Source organism: Zonotrichia albicollis, chromosome Z (assembly GCF_047830755.1).
Source record: "Zonotrichia albicollis isolate bZonAlb1 chromosome Z, bZonAlb1.hap1, whole genome shotgun sequence".
NCBI classification, from domain to species: Eukaryota; Metazoa; Chordata; class Aves; order Passeriformes; family Passerellidae; genus Zonotrichia; species Zonotrichia albicollis.
In genome coordinates this window covers 10,592,278-10,613,605 of record NC_133860.1, presented here as the reverse complement: position 1 = coordinate 10,613,605, position 21,328 = coordinate 10,592,278, and the positions used below count along the sequence as shown (strand labels likewise).

The window sequence follows — 21,328 nt, the reverse complement described above, 5'->3', positions numbered from 1 at the left end:
ATAATTTTTGCCAAAATCATTTCTGATTGTGTAAGAGAGTCACCTTTTTTACACAGAAGAGTGCATTCTGAACTGGAAAACCAGTGAATAGTCTCAGCTGTAGGCTAGGATACAGAGTTATGTGTATCACAATATCAAGGCCTGATGTGAAGTAACAATGTTTGCTCAGTAAGCAGCAGCTCTTGATACATGATTTGGGGTTTTGATTTAGGAAAAGAGGTGGAAAGGATGTTGCAAAACACATACAACTTGATGCTAACCTGGAGTGAGATTCTAATATAATTACATTTTTTGTATTTTTGAAGTAAAATGAAGTGCATGGCTAAAATGTTTCAACATACAACTTCACTCTGTGACTTCTGTAATTGCCAGTGTGGTGTAGAAGCAGTGATGGGTTTTGTGATGTTTCTACTTAGCTGTGATGCTGAAAATACAGCTTCAGTCTTGCTTTCCAGTTTTCACATTTCCAATTCAGAGAAGTTAAGGTCTTTTAAAATCAGTTATGGACTGGGATGAATCTGAGGCCCTGGAACAGTTTGCTCAGGGATGGCTGCCCCATCCCTAGAAGTGTCCAAGGCCAGGTAGGACAGGGCTTGGAACTTGGGATGTCCCTGGAAGGGGACACCAGGAAGGCGTCCCTGCCCCTGGCACGGGGTTGGAGCTGGCAGAGATTTAAGGTGCTGTCTAAATCATTCTGTGAGTTTTTGAATTACCACACATTCAAAATTCCAAAGAATGGGCTACATTTTAAGTTTCCACCTACAGATCGTAATTTTGGATAGCCCAGGCTGATGACCAACTAGCCTATTAAAAGCAGACTTGAAGCACTTGTTTCCCAATTTATGCTTCAAAGTCCTGGTTATAGTCTAGTCTTTATCAATATTCTATATCGAAACAAAGGCTGGGTGTTTTTGATGCATAAAATAATTTGTTGTAGTTGAAGCTTTCTTAGCTTCAGCAGAAAACACTCCCTCCCTTCCCAGCCCACAGAATTACAGGAATCCCCCCACGGTCTTTGCAGTCATAATGAATTTTATAGCTCAGTGTATAGAGGATTTGCTGCTAGACTGTTAAAACATTGTAGTTTACCAAGCTGCTTTGGAGTAGTTTACGATTTTGGGAATATTTCGTTAGCATTTCCACTTTGGTGAAGATTGTTTCAATTTTAGAGTAAAGAAATAAATCTGCCTCAGCAAAACAGCTTTCTATCCCATGTTGTCATCTACATCTAGGTTGGATGTTAAGAGGGCAGTTGAACATTGGAACAGGCTCTCCAGGGAAGTGGTCACAGCAGCAACCTGAAGTGTTTTAACAACATCCTCAGGCAAACAGTTTGATTTCAGGGCTGTCCTGTGCAGGTGCTGGAGTGATCCTTGTGTGTCCATTCCAGCCCAGGATATTCTAAGATCCTGTGATTCTGAGATCTGGATAATGGCTCAACCAACTTTCAGGTTCCAGAAGCTGACTTGAAACACAAAGAACTCATACAAAGTTTTGAGCTTTTCCTGGTGAGCACTTCACCCAGCACCCGGCAGCTAGTATCATCCAGGGCTGTATGCATCATCCAAGTGCAATTTTGTCCTGAAATCCTGAGTGCAGTTGCCTCTTGTTCGCATTTTATTCACTTTGAAGTCCTCCAAGCAGGGAACATTGCTCTACATTTCACGCTCTGTGCTTGTTTGTGTCCTGTCCCCACCACTTCTCCGATGTGTCATTGCTTCCTGCTTGTTCCAAACACTGAAAATTAATGCAGTAAGTGGTGTGCACTCAGAATGTATTATATAAATGGACAGACAAAATGTGATTATTCCTGCTTAACAGCTGGGGAAATTGGGATGGAAAAAGTTCGGGAACTAATCTAAAGCTGCAGAGGTAGTGGCAGAAAAAGAAATGTCAGAAATCACAGTTTCAAGCTGTGCAGGCCTTCTTCAAGATTGTAAAGTCATATTTAATTGATGAGCTGATATAGGATGAAGCAGAGTTTGCCATCAATTACAGAGCAACATTATTGCGTCTAACTTTGCCAGGACCCTGAATGAACCAAAGGTCTGTCAGGGCTGAAAGGGCCCCAGTCAATTCTGCTAGCTTTGTAATTCTCAAATAGAGAATTCTTCTAACCTGTATTTATGCTAAATTTAATGGCACCTGATGACCTCAATTAAAACCTCTCAGAAGAAATCAGAAGTGCCAGCAAGGTCCTGCAAGATGAATGCCTATGGCTTTCTCCTGCTAACTGCTGATAGGAACTTGATGATTTTAAAGAAGATTTTATAGTGATGTGGCTGCTGTTTTTTATCGAAGGTGTCAGAATGCCAGTAGTGATAATGTCTCCCTGAATGAGCAGCTTGCTTTCTCTGGTTGCTTTCCTAAAGCACATAATAGACATCATTAGCATCCAGATAAATCTCCCTTTATGGTGCATTTGGGCACAGAGGAGAATAAAGTTGTGTTTTCTTGACGCTCCCAAGATTATTTCTGTTATGATCTTGGACAAAGGTGCAAAGATTTTGTAACTTCATTGGTGTTTATTCGACTAGACAGTAATTTCCAGGAATGAAATAATTTCTTAAGAATGGATGTAGCTTGACAAAAAGGTATAAAACCTGCCTGCCACTGGCTTTAAAGTATATATATATATATATATATATATATATATATATATATCATAACTTTAAGGATACAGAAAACTGTACAGTCAAAATCAAGTGCAAGAAAAAGCATCAAACCCACACATAATTCTTATGTTACTGAATAAAGGTACATAGAAGAGCTAGAAATTAAAATTATTCTTTGCACTTTATGTTGCTCAATGTCATCTTCTTGAAAATATGAAGAAATTAGTCTTTTTTTCTTTTGGTGACTTAATAATTCTTAGCTTGCCAAGGAGTCTAGATACACCAAACCTGATTAGTTAAAATGACGGTAGAAGAAATTATTTCATTTGCTTAGAATTAAAGTCAAGAATTATTGAAGACTCCATATATGTTTTCATTATTTTAATTGTAAAGAATGATATTTGAACATGTCTTGATTTTGCTTGTGATAAGCAAAAGCCTAGTAGAAAAACCACTGTGACAGGAACCTTTTCAGCAAGGATGGAATTTTGAAAATGTGATTCTGGGAGGAAAGTATTTTTAATTGCATGTCTTTTATGATGCCTAGGACTTGAAATTTTTTTGTCTAATTAGGATGAAGTTTAGGCATATTTTTAACTCCATTGACCCACAACATAAACATTTTTTGGTTAAACACAGTTTTTTTGAAAATCTTAAATCCCCACAATCACAAGTATGCAGCAACCACAGTCTTAAACTGTTCATTTAATGTTAATCAGAGCCACTGCAATGTGGAGACAACCAGCTCTAAGGGACATGACCTTATCACAGTGGACAGATGGCAAAAAAATTTCAAGCCGTGTTAAACCTTTTTCTTCAACACTTTTTTGTTCTTAACATATTTATTGCTGACACCATATATCAATGTTATAGCTTCTGTTCAGGTGAATACGATCAGTTGGCAGTAATGGGTTCAGCTCTGGGAACCTTCCAGCCATTGCTTTTTGAGCTGTTCCTGTAAATTCAGTGTCTGGAAAAAAACAGGGAGAAAAAGACAAGTTAGGGAGGGAGAGAGGCTGTTGGAAACCCTTCAGCTCGGCTTAATTCTCATGCAGAGATGAGAATAAATTAATGCAGACACCATGTTTCCTTGGCTTGGATGTCATATTTTCTTGTGATTGGGAAGATCAGCAGCGGTGAAGGATGTATGGAAGAGAGAGGGGGAAAAGCAAAAAACAGGAAAAAAAATATACTTGAAAATGTCAAACTGGACTCTGGCAGTACCTGTTAAATGCCTTCTGCATTTGTAGCAGAGCAATGTTTCCCTGCATTAGCACGGAGCCTCCACTGCTCCTTTGATGTCTGTCAGTCCAGTTAAAGACTGTGGTATGAAGGCACAGTGGGAAACATTCCTTAATAAATGCAGTTACAACTGGGTGGTGGGAATTTATGGATGCTCTGTGTAACTGTGCAAGCTACAGATGTATTTCACATGTGTCAAAATTTCCCTCCCATTTCTTTTTGCCACATTTTTCCTCTGTTGTTGAAGAGAGAATATGATGGCGTCTCTGTCATTGTATTTCTGGGATGATGAATTGTCACTTGCTAACTCCAATTCTGCAAGTCCAGGAAGGGATTTTCAGGTGCAATAGCACTTTTCTCTTTCATAGGCAGATATCTTCATGATACATCAAAAGATTTTTTTAAAGGGACTATATTTTCTCTGTGCCAAAAACAAGGTCAGCTGCAACTACTCTTACTTCCTACTTGGTAAATATATTGGCTGATATTTCTCTAGTATAAATTTGGCATATGTTCTGCATGAGAATTGTGAATATCTGTAGGACAAAAATAAGAGCATCCCACCCAGAAAATCATAACTGAGAGGTCCTAAGAGCAGATTTACTGGGAGAAGATGGAAGGAGGTGTGAGAATTGCCTGTCTCGGCAGAGACGACCACTCACCCCTGAGCAGCAGCATCCCTGCAAAGTTGTGTGGCTGCAGATGTATCAGACTTCAAGTGCACAGCATGTGTTCTGGTCTGAGAGGCTCACAGTAATTAAGTTGTTCATTCAATTAAACTTAATGCGCCAATAACTTTTTAAAATACAAAGGGCCCATACCTTCAAGAAGGAAAAAAAAATACTCAGGCTCCCTTTACAGGCCAATAAAACTACAATAAATGCTCATGACTGGAGGCCCAGATCTTTATTTCTGGCCACAAAGCAGAATTTCCATTAGTTTTAGCACAGTCATGCTGTTTTCTGTTGGCTGAGGACTAGATCATGAAAACTCTGGATTGTACTCCTGTGCCACTTGGAGAAGGAGGCAGAGGGCAGTTGCTCTTGGTCATGTTTTGGGAGTCAGGGCCCTACTTTCAATCTTAGTTCTAAGTATTACTTAGTTCCTTAAGGCCTTTCCAAACAAGAAAAGAAAAAGCCTTAAGATCTTTCAAAACAAGAAAAGTCAAGCAAAAAAAGCCAAAATGGATCCAATACGCTCTATATTGAAAGAACCTTCATCCAGCTCTCTCACTAAGGGCTCCTGAAGAATTAATCAGGCTGATTCTCTAAAACAGGTGAAGGTTTTCTCACTTAACTTTAGTCCTCTAAAAATCAAGCGAATTGACAGCATGGCTGACTATAGAGAAAAATCAAAGCACCTGCTTCAAACTAAGTTAATAATTAAGTAGGTGCACCTACTGGATGCAGTAGTTGCACAGAGAGGCTCACCTAAAGAACTTATATCAATTTAAGATATTTATATTTAACAGAGTTTAACCACCCTCAAATTGAAATACAAGGTATTTTCATCCTTCTGGAAAGCAATTCCACCTCCTCTCTTCCTTGCCTCAAACCTTGCGTTTGTAGAACCATAGAATGGTTTAGGTTAGAAGGATGTTTAAAGAACATCTGGATCCATCCCCACTGTTGTGGGGGATTGTGAGCTTTGTCAGTTCTTCACAAAGTGACTCAACAACTGATAATAGCTCTGGTGATGTAGGGGTACCAACAGAGATATTTTCATTATCTCTTGTTCATTGCTTTTTCATGCTCTAGCCCGTCTATTATTTTTTCCTCTTTATGTCTCTTGTGTAAGGTTTAGAAGGCAGATTGTTAGAAACTGTGCCTGTCTTTCTACTTTGCTAGCAAAGAATTCCAGGAAATCTGATCCCACCTTTGAATAAAGACTCAAGTTCTGCTGTATTTATTACTGCTCCTGTTGGTTTTCCTCAGATTAATAACCCTTGGGTATGATAAGAAGGGATCATTCATCATCCCCAGTAAAACAGAGCGATTGAATGGAAATAACAGACAGACAGCAGGCCAAACCCAGAGCCTTGGCAGAGAGTTTTCCTTCCAGATGAGAAATCAGTGACCTGGGGCATGGAGGAGCACGGCAGGACTGAGGGGAGGAGGGAGCTGCTCCTCACTACAGGCTTTTGGGACGTGGTGTGACAGTGATTGCCCAGAAAACAGAGCTGAGTGCAACGTGGACAGGGGAGCCGTGGTGCTGCTGAACCAAAACTGAAGGAAAAGGTGCTGGTGAGTGATCTGGAAAGATGAAATGTGTGTTTGGCTGGAATCTATAATAAAGCACTGTGCTGTGTTTGGCAGCTGAAACCAAGGGTTTGTAAAAAACAATATATTCCCATGTAGTGGAAGGCAGGGCAGTAACGGCATGATTGCGAAGCAGGATATGTAAAAATGTATAAAAACTTTCTTGTTGTACCTAAATCAGGAGACAGATATCCCCCTGGATCCACAGGAAGAGACTGATAGAGTCATCCCAGCTTACACAGAGTAGAGCACATGGCAAATGGGAATTTCACAGGAAAGCTTTTTATCTTCCATTTTAAAGAGATTTTGACAGCTAAGTGCAAACTGTTTTGTAAAGTGTCAACTGTCCAAATAGTTTGCCTTAAAGAATAAAAACTAATAAAGGACTATAGAAATTAAAGAACAAAACTTTTAAATTGTCTTTTAAATGAATAAATAATTTCAATATATGGATTCTTTTTCAGGATTCCATGGGTAAAAATTTTTTCTGGATGAAAAAAATTTCCTACCGTCTTTTTAATTGCCGTGACCATCCATAATAATTTAAAGGTCCTGAATAAAAGCACAGTAACCACAACTTCTCTATCTGCATACCATCCATAGCTTCTATATTTTGTCTTAAACTATTGTTAAAGTTAGAGAACAGTTATTATGCACTTTGATTTCATAGATGTAAATAAAACTACAAATAAAAAAAATTCTTTTTTTCCTGGTGAAAACTTGTTCTTGAGAAGTGCAAAGCAAAAAAAAAAAAAAAGTTTATAGCCATTAGTGTTGGAAAAAAGCAAAAGATTCAAGGACCAGGGAGAACTTTGAGCCCCTTCCAGTGCCTAAAGGAATTCTGCCCTGTGAGGATGATGAGGCCCTGGCACAGGCTGCCCAGAGAAACTGTGGCTGCCCCATCCCTGGAAGTGTCCAAGTCCAGGTGGGATGGGAGTTTGGATAAGCCTGGGGTAGTGGAAGGTGTCCCTGTCCATGGATGGGTTGGAGGTGGATGATGTTTACACAAAACTTCCTATAATTTTATGTATAAATGGCATAACCAAATATGCACAATTTACTCACTCAGCCTGCCCATACCAGGAGTTCTTTACTGTGTCCACTGACCCTCTAATACAGAGCAGCACTAATTACCAAGTAGTGATTGTCTGTGATTTTATGACATGATTAATGTGCCTGATTTTCCACTGTATGATTATGGATTGGAACTGCATCCAGTAATTTTGCATGGATTTACTACTCCAACTGCTCAAATTTTGCCTAAGATAAGTCCAGAATATGGAAAAATAGTGGCACATTTTAGTCAATGTATCAGAGTTCAGCTGACATGCAAGAAATTTCAGGGCTGGTGTTGAGCACAGCAGAGAATTTGCTGCCATAGGGTGGCTGCAAGATCTGGTGGCTGCTGAACACTTCCGAAAGGAAGTAAAGATCCTTCAAATCCTTCAAGCCTGCTATGCAGTCACTGAAGATTTACAGGATGTATTTTCCATTCTTTTGCAAAACAAGGTTTTGAAGTAGAAATGAAATTGGATTGGACCAGCAGCTGGTTCCATCAGGCATACTGAATTAAAAAAAAAAAAAGGGAAAAAAAAAATTGTTCTCTGTAAGTTAAGCCAGATGGTTGGCAATCCAGACTCATGTCAGACTAGAAATATATATAGCTGATTTGTCCACGCATTTTTTGATTTATTAAGTAAAATTGCCAGTGGAATAAAGACAAGTGAGAAATGGTGATGCAAACCCACAAATTATATAAATACACAGAAAAGGACCATATCAGAGCAGATAGTTCCCTTGTACTGGTGCCACACACAGCCCAGAGGAAAAGATGCTGTAAATTGTCAAGAAAAATTTGTTAAAAATGGATATGCAGCTGAATTTTTTAAAAAATAAAGTCATAACAATGCCTCAAAAAGACAAAGAAGGCAGGCTAGTGAGATTTCTGCAGGAAGAGAGAAGCAGAAAAAGAAGTGGCAAAGAGATAAAAGGTGCTGCAGATGTTGTAAACAGGGAACTGGGTAGAAAGAGACAAGAGAGGGCCATCACAATATTGAATGTAGGTGTAGAGGAAAGAAACATTAGGAAAGCATTATGTTCTGTGTGTCATTAGAGGTTTGATCAGCTCTCAGGAAACGGCTGCTTCAATGCAGCCCACACCACTGGTTGTATTATGGGTAAAAAAAGTGGGAAAAAAAAAATTGTTCAATCAGTAAGAGCTCCATAAAAAAGAACTGGATTTGGGTGGATGGTAAATGGAAAGAGGGGGTGTCTGAACTGTTAGAAAGGAGGATTTTTACAGAAAGAACCTGCATTTTGCTAGTCAACAGGGACTGGTTCAGAGCCCAAGGGAGGCATTTCAAACTGACAATGATTGAAACCATGTGATTTCCCAGCAAAAGAATAACACTGAAGAGTAGAAAAGACAAGTTATGCACATTGTAGAGTCTCTGTGAAGGATATGATACAATAAAGAGCAGGAGCAACTGAGGACAGGAGACCAGAACATGACAATAATGTTGAACTCATCATTGCAAAAAACATGTCCGTGTAGCACCGCCCTTTCATAATGATCCAGAATCCAGAGAAAAATGGCTTTTTTATAACAGTGACTATTTCTCATGTGGGGAATCCTAAGAAGAAAAAGAATGGTGTGAATGGTTTTCCAACAGTTGTGAAAAGTTTTGGAAAAGGAAAATTTAAATAAACCAAAAACCTAAAAGAAGAAGTTAGCATCGCCAAAGGCTCCTTAGATTTACTGATTTGATCTGGATTCTAGTGAAGAACACAGCAGCATTATTCTACTTCTGACACCTTCTCCTTTTAAGTATGGAAGCAAAGAACACATCCTGGTAGGTAAAAGCAATATTTTTCCATGTCTGTAACCTAAATCTCCACATCCATCTTGGTAAAACTATCCCCTACATTTAATATTGCACTAACTCAAACTCCCTACCAAGGATAATCATGTTTCATTTTATTTGTTTTTAATTATAACAGTAAAAATCCAATACAAAATATGTATTTGCAAATAAAATACTTCAGCTCAAGAACTCTACTCAGCACAAGGAAAAATTCTTGACTCAATAAATAATGAAGATGCATGGACCATAGGTACAGGAGTAAAATCTCTCATCCAGTGATCTTTTCTCACTTAAACAAATTAATTTTTAGCATACCATTATTTATATCACTTGATTACATCTAAGTGGGTGTTTACATTTTTTCACATATTTTTAACTTGTTCATTTTTCTTTTTTGCTTTAGTATTTCTTCTTCTTCCTGTCAGCCCTTTTTCCATCTTCAAGTTAAATTGCATACTTATGCCATAATTTGTCATGGTAGAAAAAGAGAAACTTGCAATAAACCAGAAATGCTTATTATCAAATAGGTAAGACAACAATTACAAGTTGATTTGTGAGTAAAGAATGTAATTAAAGTACCTAGTGTTTTTTATGTCATTCATCTCCTTGGCCACTTTTCTGGCAGAAACCCTGAGCTCTTCCCCTCTTTCCAGTGATTCCCAGTTTTCCATTTCCCTCAGTACTCCTAAGCTTATTCATAAACAAGTACCATACATAACTCTGCCTAATTTCTCCTCCTAATACCTAAACTCTTTCCTTCTTCTCTGTGCATACATTTTTTGGTTTATACCTGGGAAAGATTTTCAAGCAATCAGCAAATATGCAGATCTGCTATTACGACCCAAATTTAAATGGATGAGGGCTGAGGGTTTTCTACCTTTTCTCAAGTAGTAGCATCCAATATTTTCCTCACCCAGATGTATAGGAACTTGATGCCTTTCAGAATTCTGTCTTTCTCTCAAATTTCATTGAATCTGACAAGAACATTAAAGGATATTAGAGGAAGTTAAATTTACTGACAGTTGGACAGGCAGAATGAGACCATAACTGCAGGAAACCTTTCCCTTCAGGAAACCAGGCTAAAATCTGTCACTTCAGAAATTCAAGTTCTGGTTCTTTGGGGTAGCTGAAGAATTCTTCCAGAGATGAAATGCATGGGCACGATGGTGCAGTGCTGGCTGGAGGGGCTGACACATAAAATGATTGCATTTCCCTTTGGAGAGGCCTCAGAAACCTGGAAAAATTCACCCGTGGGAATCTTGTGATGTTCAGCAAAGGGAAATGCAAAGTCCTGAGCCTGGGAATTACTTTTCTCTGCAGTGAAGGAATTCGGGGTTCTAGTGAACAGAAAGTTGAATAGGAACCATCAATTTCCTCTCTGTGGAGTTGCCATAGAAAACCTGAGCAATAAAAAGTCCTCCTCATTGAAAGTATTAGTTAAAGAGAGCTAGGAAATATGCTTTATGTTCACAGATTTGTGATAGTGTATTTCTAAAGAATTCTGATCCTAGAGAGGAAAATAATAAGGAAATCATTTCAGCTTTCAATAAAATTTTCCTTTCCATTATACATTCTTACTCTCAGATGTTTTAAATAAGCTACTTTGAGGTTGGACATTTTTCTCACGCTGCCTTGCACACATAGGAAAATCTCAATATAATGAATATTTGCTGAGACACTTCATTAACCTCCTTGAAGCCATCTTAAAACCCCTGCTGATGCAGAGAACTGAGATTTCAGCAGCTGTATGCTGAGCTGACGGAGGCAATTGTCTTGAAAAGTCCCAGGTAACCCCTTCAAGTGGTGTCTTTTTGCTCAATATGTGTCATTTAAAATTCTGGTGTCAACTACCCTCTCTTTTTCTGCACTTTAGGCAAAGCTAATTATAATAATAATAATAGTAAGAAACATAGTAATAGATTTTCTGCAATTCTGTGCTGTATAATTTCAAGTATACTATTTGAAGCCACTCCCATTAATTTTTAAGAAGGTTACAGTCAAGAAATGCAAAATTGGTTAAGAATGAGCCCCTCTAATTGCTGTCCATAACCTTCTGTCCTTTCCCAGACCTATTTTTCTGCTCACATTTGAGTTACTGGGTTCTTTCCTCTTCCTCAGTGACCGGCAGTGACAGATTTGCTACTCAGTTTTCTTTCTGGCACTTGGTTTCTCCCCTGTGAGCTTCTAGTGGTTTCTGCAATGGTCAGAAACAAAATATAAGAGGGTTTTTCATGGAATCACATAATGGTTTGAATAGGATGGGACCTTAAAGATCATCTACTTCCAATCCCTTCCATGGGGCCACACCTGCTGATCTGTCAGGTTGAAGCAACACCCTAAGGTCAAAAGTTTTAAAAGAGTTTTTGGACTGTAACACGAGGGAAAAAAACTCCTGTTTACCCTGATGTGTTTTGTTTAATTAGAGGTTCTTGGGAAACCCCAATGTGTGCCATTCCATATCTGGGGGCTAGAAAAGAAAGAGCTCCTTGGTCTTAACACAAAGGCTCTGACTCTTGATGTCCATATGGAGCACACCAGAGGAAAGGTTGGCAGTGACGTCTGTCCACACAGACCAGTCAGACTGACACAGTCTGAGAGCAAGACAACCCCAACTTTTACATTTTCATGTATTCAGATGAATAGAGTGAGGCTGTAAATGCCTTCATGACCTGAGGGTGGAACAGGGAAACTTGGAAATCCTGTAAGAGATTGTTAAAGCCCTGTGCCTGCAAAGCTGGGGAGGCAGAAGAGCTTGCTTGTCGCAGATATCTTTTATGAAAAATCCTTTTCTTAGGATTTTTCTTCCTGAGAAGCTGAGAGGCCTCAGGAACAAAATGCAAACATTGATTATCTGCTGCTGTGGAATGCAACAGGTGCATCTGTGATTGGCCCATGTTGGATGTTTCTAATTAATGGCCAATCACAGCCCAGCTGGCTCAGATAGAGAGTCTTAGACAGAGCCCTTGCTATCATTCCTTCCTATTCTATTCTTAGCTAGGCTTCTGATGAAATCCTTTCTTCTATTCTTTTACTATAGATTTAGTGTAATATATATCATAAAATAATAAATCTAGCCTTCTGAAACATGGAGTCAGATATCCTCATCTCTTCCCTCCACCTGAGACCCCTGTGAACACGGTCACACTTGCTGTTTTCATGTAAGGAATTTGCTCACTTTGTGTAAGCAGAAGAGCCTTTTGTCCCCTCTTTCATTAGAAGGTGTACTACCCTCTTTCCAAACATTATTCTCTCTTCCTTACTTTTTGTGAGGCTGAGTGGTCATAAATCCTTGCTGGAAAGGGACAGCAGTAGAGGGATCACAAGCAATGAGCACAATTTAAGCTTTCTCTGTTTCCCTGTGGAATTCTTCAGTTTGAGGGAGATGCAATGAAAGAATGCAGCACTCCCTGCTCTAATAAATATTTAGGAACTTGTTCTCCTGATTGAAGAGCTTTGATGCAGATTCTTGCCTTGCTGAGCGAAGTTGTGGCTCCTCTGTCACTTCAGGGAGCAAAACCATGAGACTGAACTCCTGAGAAACTGGCTGGGAGGGAAGAAACATTCCCTGAGGGCAACTGAGTGACATTATGAGTCCAGAAATCATAAATTTTAGCTCCTGCTGTTTTATGGCAATTGATGATTGGCTTTTTTTGTTTCCATCACAACCCTCATTATAAGAAAATTCTCCTTGCTATCCCCTTTAGAAGGTAGGTACCACCTATCAGCTTCATGGAGAGCCATTCCAGTGAGAGCTGGGATGAGAACACAAATGGCTGATAAAACAGATTTGCTGCTCTACAATTTCACCACTTGGGTTTTGGCTGGCTTGGTGCAAATTGGATGCTTCAGGCCACGTGGCAGAGTGATTCCTATCATTAGTTTCTTGTGTATATGCTAAGATTAAAAAGGTCTGAAATAACAAGTTCTTCTTCCACAAATAGTGTTTTGCATGCTGGGGGTGTGAGGGAGGTTTTGGCTTTATTTTGTTCCCTTTTGTTGTTTGTACTTTTGGGTTTTGCTTATTTTGTTGTTTGTTGTTTTGTTTTGGGGTTTGTCTAGTTGATTGGGTTTTGTGGGTTTTGTTTGTTTTTGGGGTTTTGGTTTTGGGGTTTTTTTTGGCCCAGAATACTTTATCCCAGTTTTCTTCTAAATTTAGGCAATACAGGAGAAGGGTGTGAAGGAGAAAAGAAGACAATCAATATTATCACACTGGTCTCCATCCAACAGTTCCATGAACTCTCTCCTTTCAGAACAGGGGTCTTTCTCATCCATTTTGACCTTCCGGATGTTGTAGTGCTAAGAATAATGACTGGAAATTGTGTTACCATGACATTTTAAATCTAAAGACCATGAAGTTTATCACCAAGTTCTTAAAAAAGAAAAAAAAAAAAACAAAATCAAAACTTCAGTCAAAGAAACAGAAGAAAAAATTTCCAAAACAGACAAATAAATAAATACCAACCCCAAAACCCAACCAGCTTTGACTATCCAAAGATATTTTGGATGTCTATCTTTAAATGTCCTCAAAGTATCTTTTTTTTTAACATTGGATGTCCCTGTTGAATTCTGATGCAGCAAAACCTTAATGGTCACAGCAAAAACTAAAATGCCAGGCTTACAAGATATAGATACAGAAAATTATAGCCATCTGCACACCTCCATATTAACTAGGACTGAATATTTTCAATTAGTTGACTCCTGTGTGAAACAGACTTTAATTTTTAGGGAGAAAATATAAAAACCATAACTGGATCAAATCTCCATTAAAATTGTTGGTGATGGGGTCTGAAATACTAAATCAGTGTGCAAATGAGCCAAGCAGTAAAAAAGGTCAATCTTTTGCATATATAGCTAAGTTTAAGAAAGAAAAATGCAGTGCCCTACTAATGTACAGATGGCAGAGTATGCCTTGGCCAGAATACACAGCACAATATCTCAGAAAAAGGAAAAAGCTCCAATTTTTTGCAGTGGACCACAGGCCTGGGAGCTTGCCCTCAGAGATTTAACAAATAAGGTCATAGGAGAAGCCTTGCTATAATAGTTAACACCAGATTTGAACCAAGCTGAACTAGTGGGGTACCTTTCACTGAGAAGATAATTGATTTTGTCTGGGGAATATATTAGACCTCATTTGTTTGGACTTCAGTGAAACATTTGATATGGTATGCATAGGAAATACCAGTGATATTTAGGAAGAAAGGAATGAATATTATAATTGCACTATGGATAAGATGCTGGCTACCTAGACACCCATTATCTTTTTGAAAGCTGAACTGTATTACTAGAGAAGATTTATTAATGGTTTTTCTCTAAGACTATTCCATTCAGGCATTGATGGTGCCTTCTATTTGGTTTTTTTTTATTCTTTATATTAAAATTTGATATAAGGTCAAATTAACAATATATGATGAAGACACAGCACAGTGTCTTTCTAGTAGCCTATAAGTGCAAAGTCTGGATTGGATCTCCTTTTAATTTTTTTCCCAATTAATAAGTTAATTAATAACAATTAATTCTTTAACGAAAAATTTTTTTAAAAATTCCAAAATATGTCAATTACAGCCTTTACCACCTGTGGGTCCTGGGTCATAAAAACATACCTGTGAACAAATGAAGAAAGGCAATGAAAGGTTTAGGCAAAAATGAGAATGATAACTTGAATATAAATAATAATAAATGAACTTATCTAGACCGAAAATTACAATGTTTCTAGCAATAGAACAAGGGAGATTCAGGAAAGAGTTGAATGGTTAGGATATCAAGAAGATAAATATACCCCATTTAAAGAGGTGATTTGTTTGTGAAAGGGATTATATGAGATGGCTGTTGGAAAACTGGTTTTGAGGCAATCTTTTGCTTCTCATTATTTTTAATGTCTCTGTGTCTTACAATTACAGAGTTCTAAAATGTGCCTAAAGAGTCTTATTTTAGAAGACTTTTACTTACTGAATTACACCATGAGAAGTTTTACTGGTAATTAACATGCTCCCCACACTGCCGGAAATTAATTTCCACAGAGGCATCCTATGGCTGATGGGATTTCTGCTCATTTGCTGTGTCTGGTCAGCCCTTGGCAAGACATCAACTTTGAGTACTTCCAGTGGAGGCAGGAAAAAAGGCACGTGTTTTTATTTTCTTTCAAGATTAATAAGGTTTAGAGATCATAGATGAGTTTCACTTTCAATCAAGGCAGATTTACCACCTCTGAAAAATGGTTAAATTATTCAGATTCTTGGCTTAAACAAATGCCAACTTTAGGCTTGATGCTAATATACATTTTATTATCTGCTTATTTCCTTACTGCTTGTTTGCAGCTGCAAGTCAAATTAGTATAGTCAAAATTATTTCAATAACTCTAACAAATTATGGATGTAATTATTACGGCGTGCATCTCAGAATGCAGCTTTATTTACAAAGGACACAGCGTTGATTAAAACAGCTTGAATTATGCTAACTGCAACACTGAGCTCACTTTGCAAAGCCATCTGAGGAGCACAGTAATTTGAGTTCAAGGGAGAGGCAGTATTACAAGAAGGCTAATGATAATCGTGTTTAAGGTCATTGGCAACTAAAGTACTTACTGTACAGGAGCCTTCTGTCAGAGACAATTATAGTGAAGGGCCTTTGAATGGGGTCGAAACACTCCGAGTGTGTTTCTGTGACAGCTTTGTTCTTACAATATTTATTCTGGTTTATCTGTAGAGCAGTATTAAATTTAGAGTGTCACGAGCCAAGGGGCTCATGCAAAACTGAATTGACAGTATGCAACGACGTGGTGGTTACACCGCAGCCTTTCTCATAACGGCACTGCCTTGCTAGATCAAAAGCATACCCCAGGACCCAGGAGGCAGCACCAGCAGTCCTGTTCACGTGGATTAGGAAAGCACTGTTGGCTGCACAAAGCTGTCAGGAATAAAGAAAAATCTGCTAGGATCACCTTCTTTTCTATCTGGTCACCAGCCCACAATAGGTGTTTTTGAGTGGTGTTCCCGTTTTTGCTTGTTGTGCCTCTATATTGTTTCATTTCACTTTTGTTTGTGGGGAAGTGTCACAGACATCTTCTGTGAAAAATCCTTTCTTTAGGATTTTTCCCCTTTCTCAGAAGCTGTGGCCTCAGCAACAAATGTAAACAATGGTTATCTGCTGCTGTGGAATGCAACAGGCGCATCTGTGATCGGTCTTGGGTGAATATTTGGATTTACTGACCACTCACGGCAGAGCTGTTCTTGCTTTCTGCCTGGACACAGAACTTTGTGATGGATTCCTATTCTATTCTTAGCATAGTAAGCTTCTGAGAACTTTATTCCTGTTAGCATAGTAATAATGTAATATATAGCATAAAATAGTAAATCAAGCCTTCTGAACATGAGGTCAACATTCTCATCTATCTCTTCACCCCTGAAAAACTCTTGCAAGCCCTGTAACAGGAAAGGAGGCAGTGGGTGGGCTACTTTAGCTTCTTGTGTTCTGATGTACCTAAATACCTCACAGCCTTCAGTTAGTTTAATCTCACCACAAATGCTGTGAATATTTCAGATTCTTTCACAAGCTCTGAACTTTGGAGATTGTTGTTTATATCATCTGCTATCAAATAATGACAACAGCGTTTGTTGGAACCAAAGTACATTATCAATATACTATTATATTATATTTTTGTCATTGAAAATAAATATATTATTATATTATTGCTTTATTGTTAAAATCAAACACAGAACCAAGAGAGGGTTTTCATGGGAACCTCATTTGAAGTGAGCTTGCCTATTCTCTAATTTTACAGCAGCCATTTTGCAAACTTCAGTCTGCAATTTTCATGAGAAAAATTAACTCACCTGGGTCCTGTCCTCTAGGAGGATTAGTCAGAATTGAAAGGAAAGATTAAAAACATAGTCTATCATTTTGAAAACAGCTTTTTAATTAAGATCTGGATGCACGGATTTAAAAGAACCTTAATATTTTAATGAAAAAATGAGGAAACTCATAATAATGTTGATTCATCTTCAAACAGGTTTAGGATTAACTTTGAAAAATTGAGATAGCATTTGCAAATGTCTGACCAACTCCATTATTTGTTTGAAAGTCTTTTGTGCAACCTGATGTAATTTGAAGTCTTATGCTTATATCACAATTATGAACCAGACTGTCTTATCAAATAATAATTTCCATTATTTTACCCCTTTAGAGAAGTGAGGAAAATAAGGGTAGATTAGACAATGTATTTCCTTGAGCATGCACTTCTCAACAGACAGTACACTCAGAAGACATGGAAGACAAGAAACAAGAAAACTATTTCCATAATGCAATGCAATTTTTTTTTAATACATTTGCCACCTTCAGTCTTCAGCCAGTTTACTGGGGCTTTATTTAAAACAAAACCATCTGGGATAGCAAAATGATATTTTGCATCACAGACATTTGAAATTGAAAAATAAAATTAATAAAAGTAATTTTCTATCCAAAAACCATAGAGACAAGCATTTGTATTTTCTTTTTTACAGAATCTAATATGAACACTTATTACTTTACAGAAAACTTTGACCCACTTAAGCATATGAATATTCTACTTATTTAATTTTAAGCAAAAATCAAGAAAAGCAATATCTAAAGCACATACATATAGTGTGCATTAGCCACAGACATAAAAAAAAATCAACAACTGCTACTTTAGTAAATTCATACAGAATATAAGGCAAAAAGATGTATTTTTTTCATAATGTGTACAGGAAAAAAATGTCAACTACACTTGCTCTTCCCTAGTGAATGAACATAATTTCCGTGTGTTTAAGCCTGAATACTTTTTTATACTTTTTATGCATTAACACAGTCCCATTTACATGGTTTTGAACAGATGTCAGGCTCAAAAATAATACACATGGCCAGGGGTTTATTTTTTCATTAAGTGATCCATTTCCTTCTCCAGTGGGGGGGGGAAAAACACCGGGAAAAGAGGAAAAGAGAAAATAAGGAAAACTCTATCCTTTACTGCTTGGTCATAAAGGCTGAGCTGGGAGGGTAGAGCCATTTGAGGAGGCCTCGCTGGAAGGTTTTGGGCAGCTCTGGGATGCACACACAGCGCCTGGCATTTGGTTCCATCCTTAATGGTGCCATCTCCTCGGCACTGACTGAGAGGCATTAAATATTCATGAGTTTCTTAAAGGCTTTTGGGAAGAAAGTGCTAGAAAGGAGCATTAACATGCTGATCTTTTTTTCACTAGCCTGTGTCAACGAAGGCATATTAAATAATTAAGTCAATCTAAGCCATTTTTTGCACAGAAGGAGGTTGAGATTAGCAGCCCCTATGTGCTGGGAGATGCCACCTTTTCCACTGCCGGTGCTTTAGGGCTAAAGAAAACAAACACAGAATGAAGGGGACAGGTTGGGTCTCAAATAAACAAGGCATTAAAGCACCATTTGTTCCATTTTGTGAGCTCCTGTGTTAGATTAGGAGCGCCTTTTTATGGCTCCAGATGGAAATGTGACCTCGTAAAAATCTCTCCGCAGACAATACGTTCTCAGACCTCCACCTACGAAAAGGCTCATGCAAAAATTAATCACCCTGAAATGGCTTGGTTTGCTTGTGAAAATGCTGATTCTCAAAGGGCTGTCCTCCCAGCTCCTGCCTCCTGACACCTTGTGTGATATTTTTCCTGTTCTGTGCTGATTCTCAGAGAGTTGAGGCAGATGGCTCTCAGGGCCTGAACATCAGAGATGCTGAATCTCCTGGAGGGTGCTTCAAGTGCCTTGGGGCATCTGAATCAACAGGACAAGGATAATTTTAACTGAGTCAAAAATGGGCAAAGCGTGCGTATCTGTCATACAAACACATTTTGGGGAGGTCTACTCCTACAGACACTGACACACACAGTGAAAAGGTCAGAACTACAGTCTGCAAACCATCAGGCACCCATTGGAATAATATTTTATGGTTTGACATTTTATGTTCTCAATGGAATTGGGCTACAAAATAAAAAAAATTATCTTGGAATAATTTTTGAACCTTATTTCATGTAGGCATCTGGCTTAGTTTCCGATTTAAATAGTATTTAGCTGCTTGGACAAAATGGGAATATTTCGTGTAGGAGGGTTAGAAACATCTTTGTATAGTAGTTCATATTTAGAGGTTGATACCACACATCAGAAGGTTCAAGGCTTTGATCTGTAAAAAGGAGAAAAGAAATGTAAAATATCTCTCTGACATGGCAGGTGAATGGTTGGGCTATTAGCTGTTATGGATAGATTCAGGTCTCTAACCCTCATTCCTCATAGCAAATTTGACAGCTCCTACAACAGTCCTGAGACAGATTGGAGGAGGGGAGAAATATTAAATGGGAATTGGTTTCCTCACAACTCTTCCAAATGGTTCTGTTGCAGAACAGAAAGCATTTGAAGTCTATCAACACATATTTTCCCCTCAAATATATTTTTAATACTTGCTTTATTTATATCCAACTCGTTAATTTCCACATATTTAACTGAGAACTCAACAGAAAAGCATGACTTAAAGGGACTGATTCTAACTGGATTTAAACCATATTGGATAGAGAAAACAAACCAGAAAATAATACTGTATTATTACTATATTAAATGCAAAATTAGCTGAGAAAACTAAAATCACTGTTTTAAGGATGATCTAAGAAAATGAAAGTCAAGACTGTTATGTGGCTATCAAATCAGCCATTTTGTAACCAGGCTGCTGGATGGAGAGCTTGCTTCTATGGGTGTCATTTTAACGTTTTCTAAACATGGGATTATTTCTATACCAGCCACAGGAGCACGGGTGCATGTTAATAAAGAGTCCCTTTTACCCAGCTTGTGATTTCTATGCAGCATTGTTACCTTCAGCTTTCTTTTTCATTAATATTTAAGGAGCAAGTCACTTCACTATGATATTCACATTTCAGTGAGATCATTCCTGAAATATTTAAAGTGAATAATGCAAGTTTCCAGAAATAGTGATAAATATAGCCTCGGTCTCCTGACCCCATAATACCTGCAGGTGGGGAAATATACTGGAGGCATTTTAAGATCCACATGCCAGATTGACCCCATTTTTTATATCAAGAAAGAGAGACAAACAAGGACAAAGCCATCAGAAGGTTGTCTGATGTATTCTGGCCACAGTGAAGGTCTTTGCAATCGTTTTCTGAGAGAGGATTTGCAAAGAAAGAAATCTTCACTGTGACATTGGGCTAGAATTATAATCTCTCTGCGCTTTAGTTTTGCATCAGAAGTTGGTGATAATAACTACATCATGTTGGGAAAAGTGGATTTAGTATTTTTCATAGGATGAGAAGAAAATAATGAACTTTTTTGAGAGATGATCTGTTCTGGTTGATCTTCAAATACACCTTGAAATACAGCTTTTCTTTATTGGAAAACTTCATTTTCCTTTTTCTTCCCCTAGAGAGAGAGAAAATAAAATAAAAATATATTTTATGTGCCAGAGATTTTTTTTTTTGTACTCCCTTCCCTACCTTTGTCTCATGGGTTTTTTACTGCTGTGTTTGCTATGTTTGCTTTTACCTGATTGTGGCACTCAGGTAAGAAGTAAAAGGTTAAGAGATGAGTCATCATCCGTCCAAGAGGGTCTCAACTTATGGTGCAGAGCTCAATTTGTCTGAAGTTGAAATGAAAACTGAAAATGACATCCTGAAATCTGAATTTCCCAAACCGACCTAAGAAGGAATGTGAATCTTTTCCTCACATTCCTTTTGTTCTGTGAGAGAGAAATCCATAGAAACTGACTCGGAAAACTGCACAGAGGACACAGAGCTGGGTGGGGAAGTCACACACTGGAGGGTAGAGATGGAATTCTCCCCTTCTCCTCCAGTGATGCCTCCAGCTCTAGGGCTCCCAACATGAGGACATGGAACTGTTGGGGCACATCCTGAGGAAAAGATGAAAAAGGGACTGATCTACCTCCTGTGTGAAAGAAAGGCTGGGAAATTTTTGGCTGTTGAGCCTGGAGAAGGGAAGGCTTCAGGGGAGCACTGCAGCAATATTTCAGTATCTGAAGGGGGTTACAGGAAAGCTGGAGAGGGACCCTTCACAAGGAACTGCGTTGACAGCACAAGGAGGAATATATTCAAACACAGTGAGGGGAAATTAAGGTTATACATACACAAGAAATTCTTGGCTGTGAGGGTGCTGGGGTCCTGGCACAGGTTGCCCAGAGAAGCTGTGGCTGCCTCATCCCTGGCACAGGATGGACAGGGCTTGGAGCAACCTGGGATGGTGGAAGGTGTCCCTGCCCATGGCAGGGGGTTGGAACCTGATGGTCTTTGGGGCCCCTTCCAACCCAAACCATTCTAAGGTTCTATTCTAAGAAACCTGCTTTAAAATTACCTTTATG

General features: G+C 38.4%; 1 protein-coding gene across 2 annotated transcripts in view; it reads right to left on the bottom strand.

The window, feature by feature from the left end:
• Positions 1-3,122: 3,122 nt before the first annotated feature.
• RIT2 (Ras like without CAAX 2) overlaps positions 3,123-21,328 on the bottom strand; it is a 215,521-nt gene continuing 197,315 nt past the window's right edge. Inside the window, exon 5 of one of the 2 annotated variants that reach the window (XM_074532671.1) lies at positions 3,123-3,585. In XM_074532671.1, coding sequence (XP_074388772.1) covers positions 3,529-3,585 — 57 coding nt within the window. In that variant the 3' untranslated portion in view covers positions 3,123-3,528. Of the gene's footprint in view, positions 3,586-17,119; positions 20,377-21,328 lie in introns of those variants that run through there. The other variant, XM_074532672.1, reaches the window with a different exon arrangement.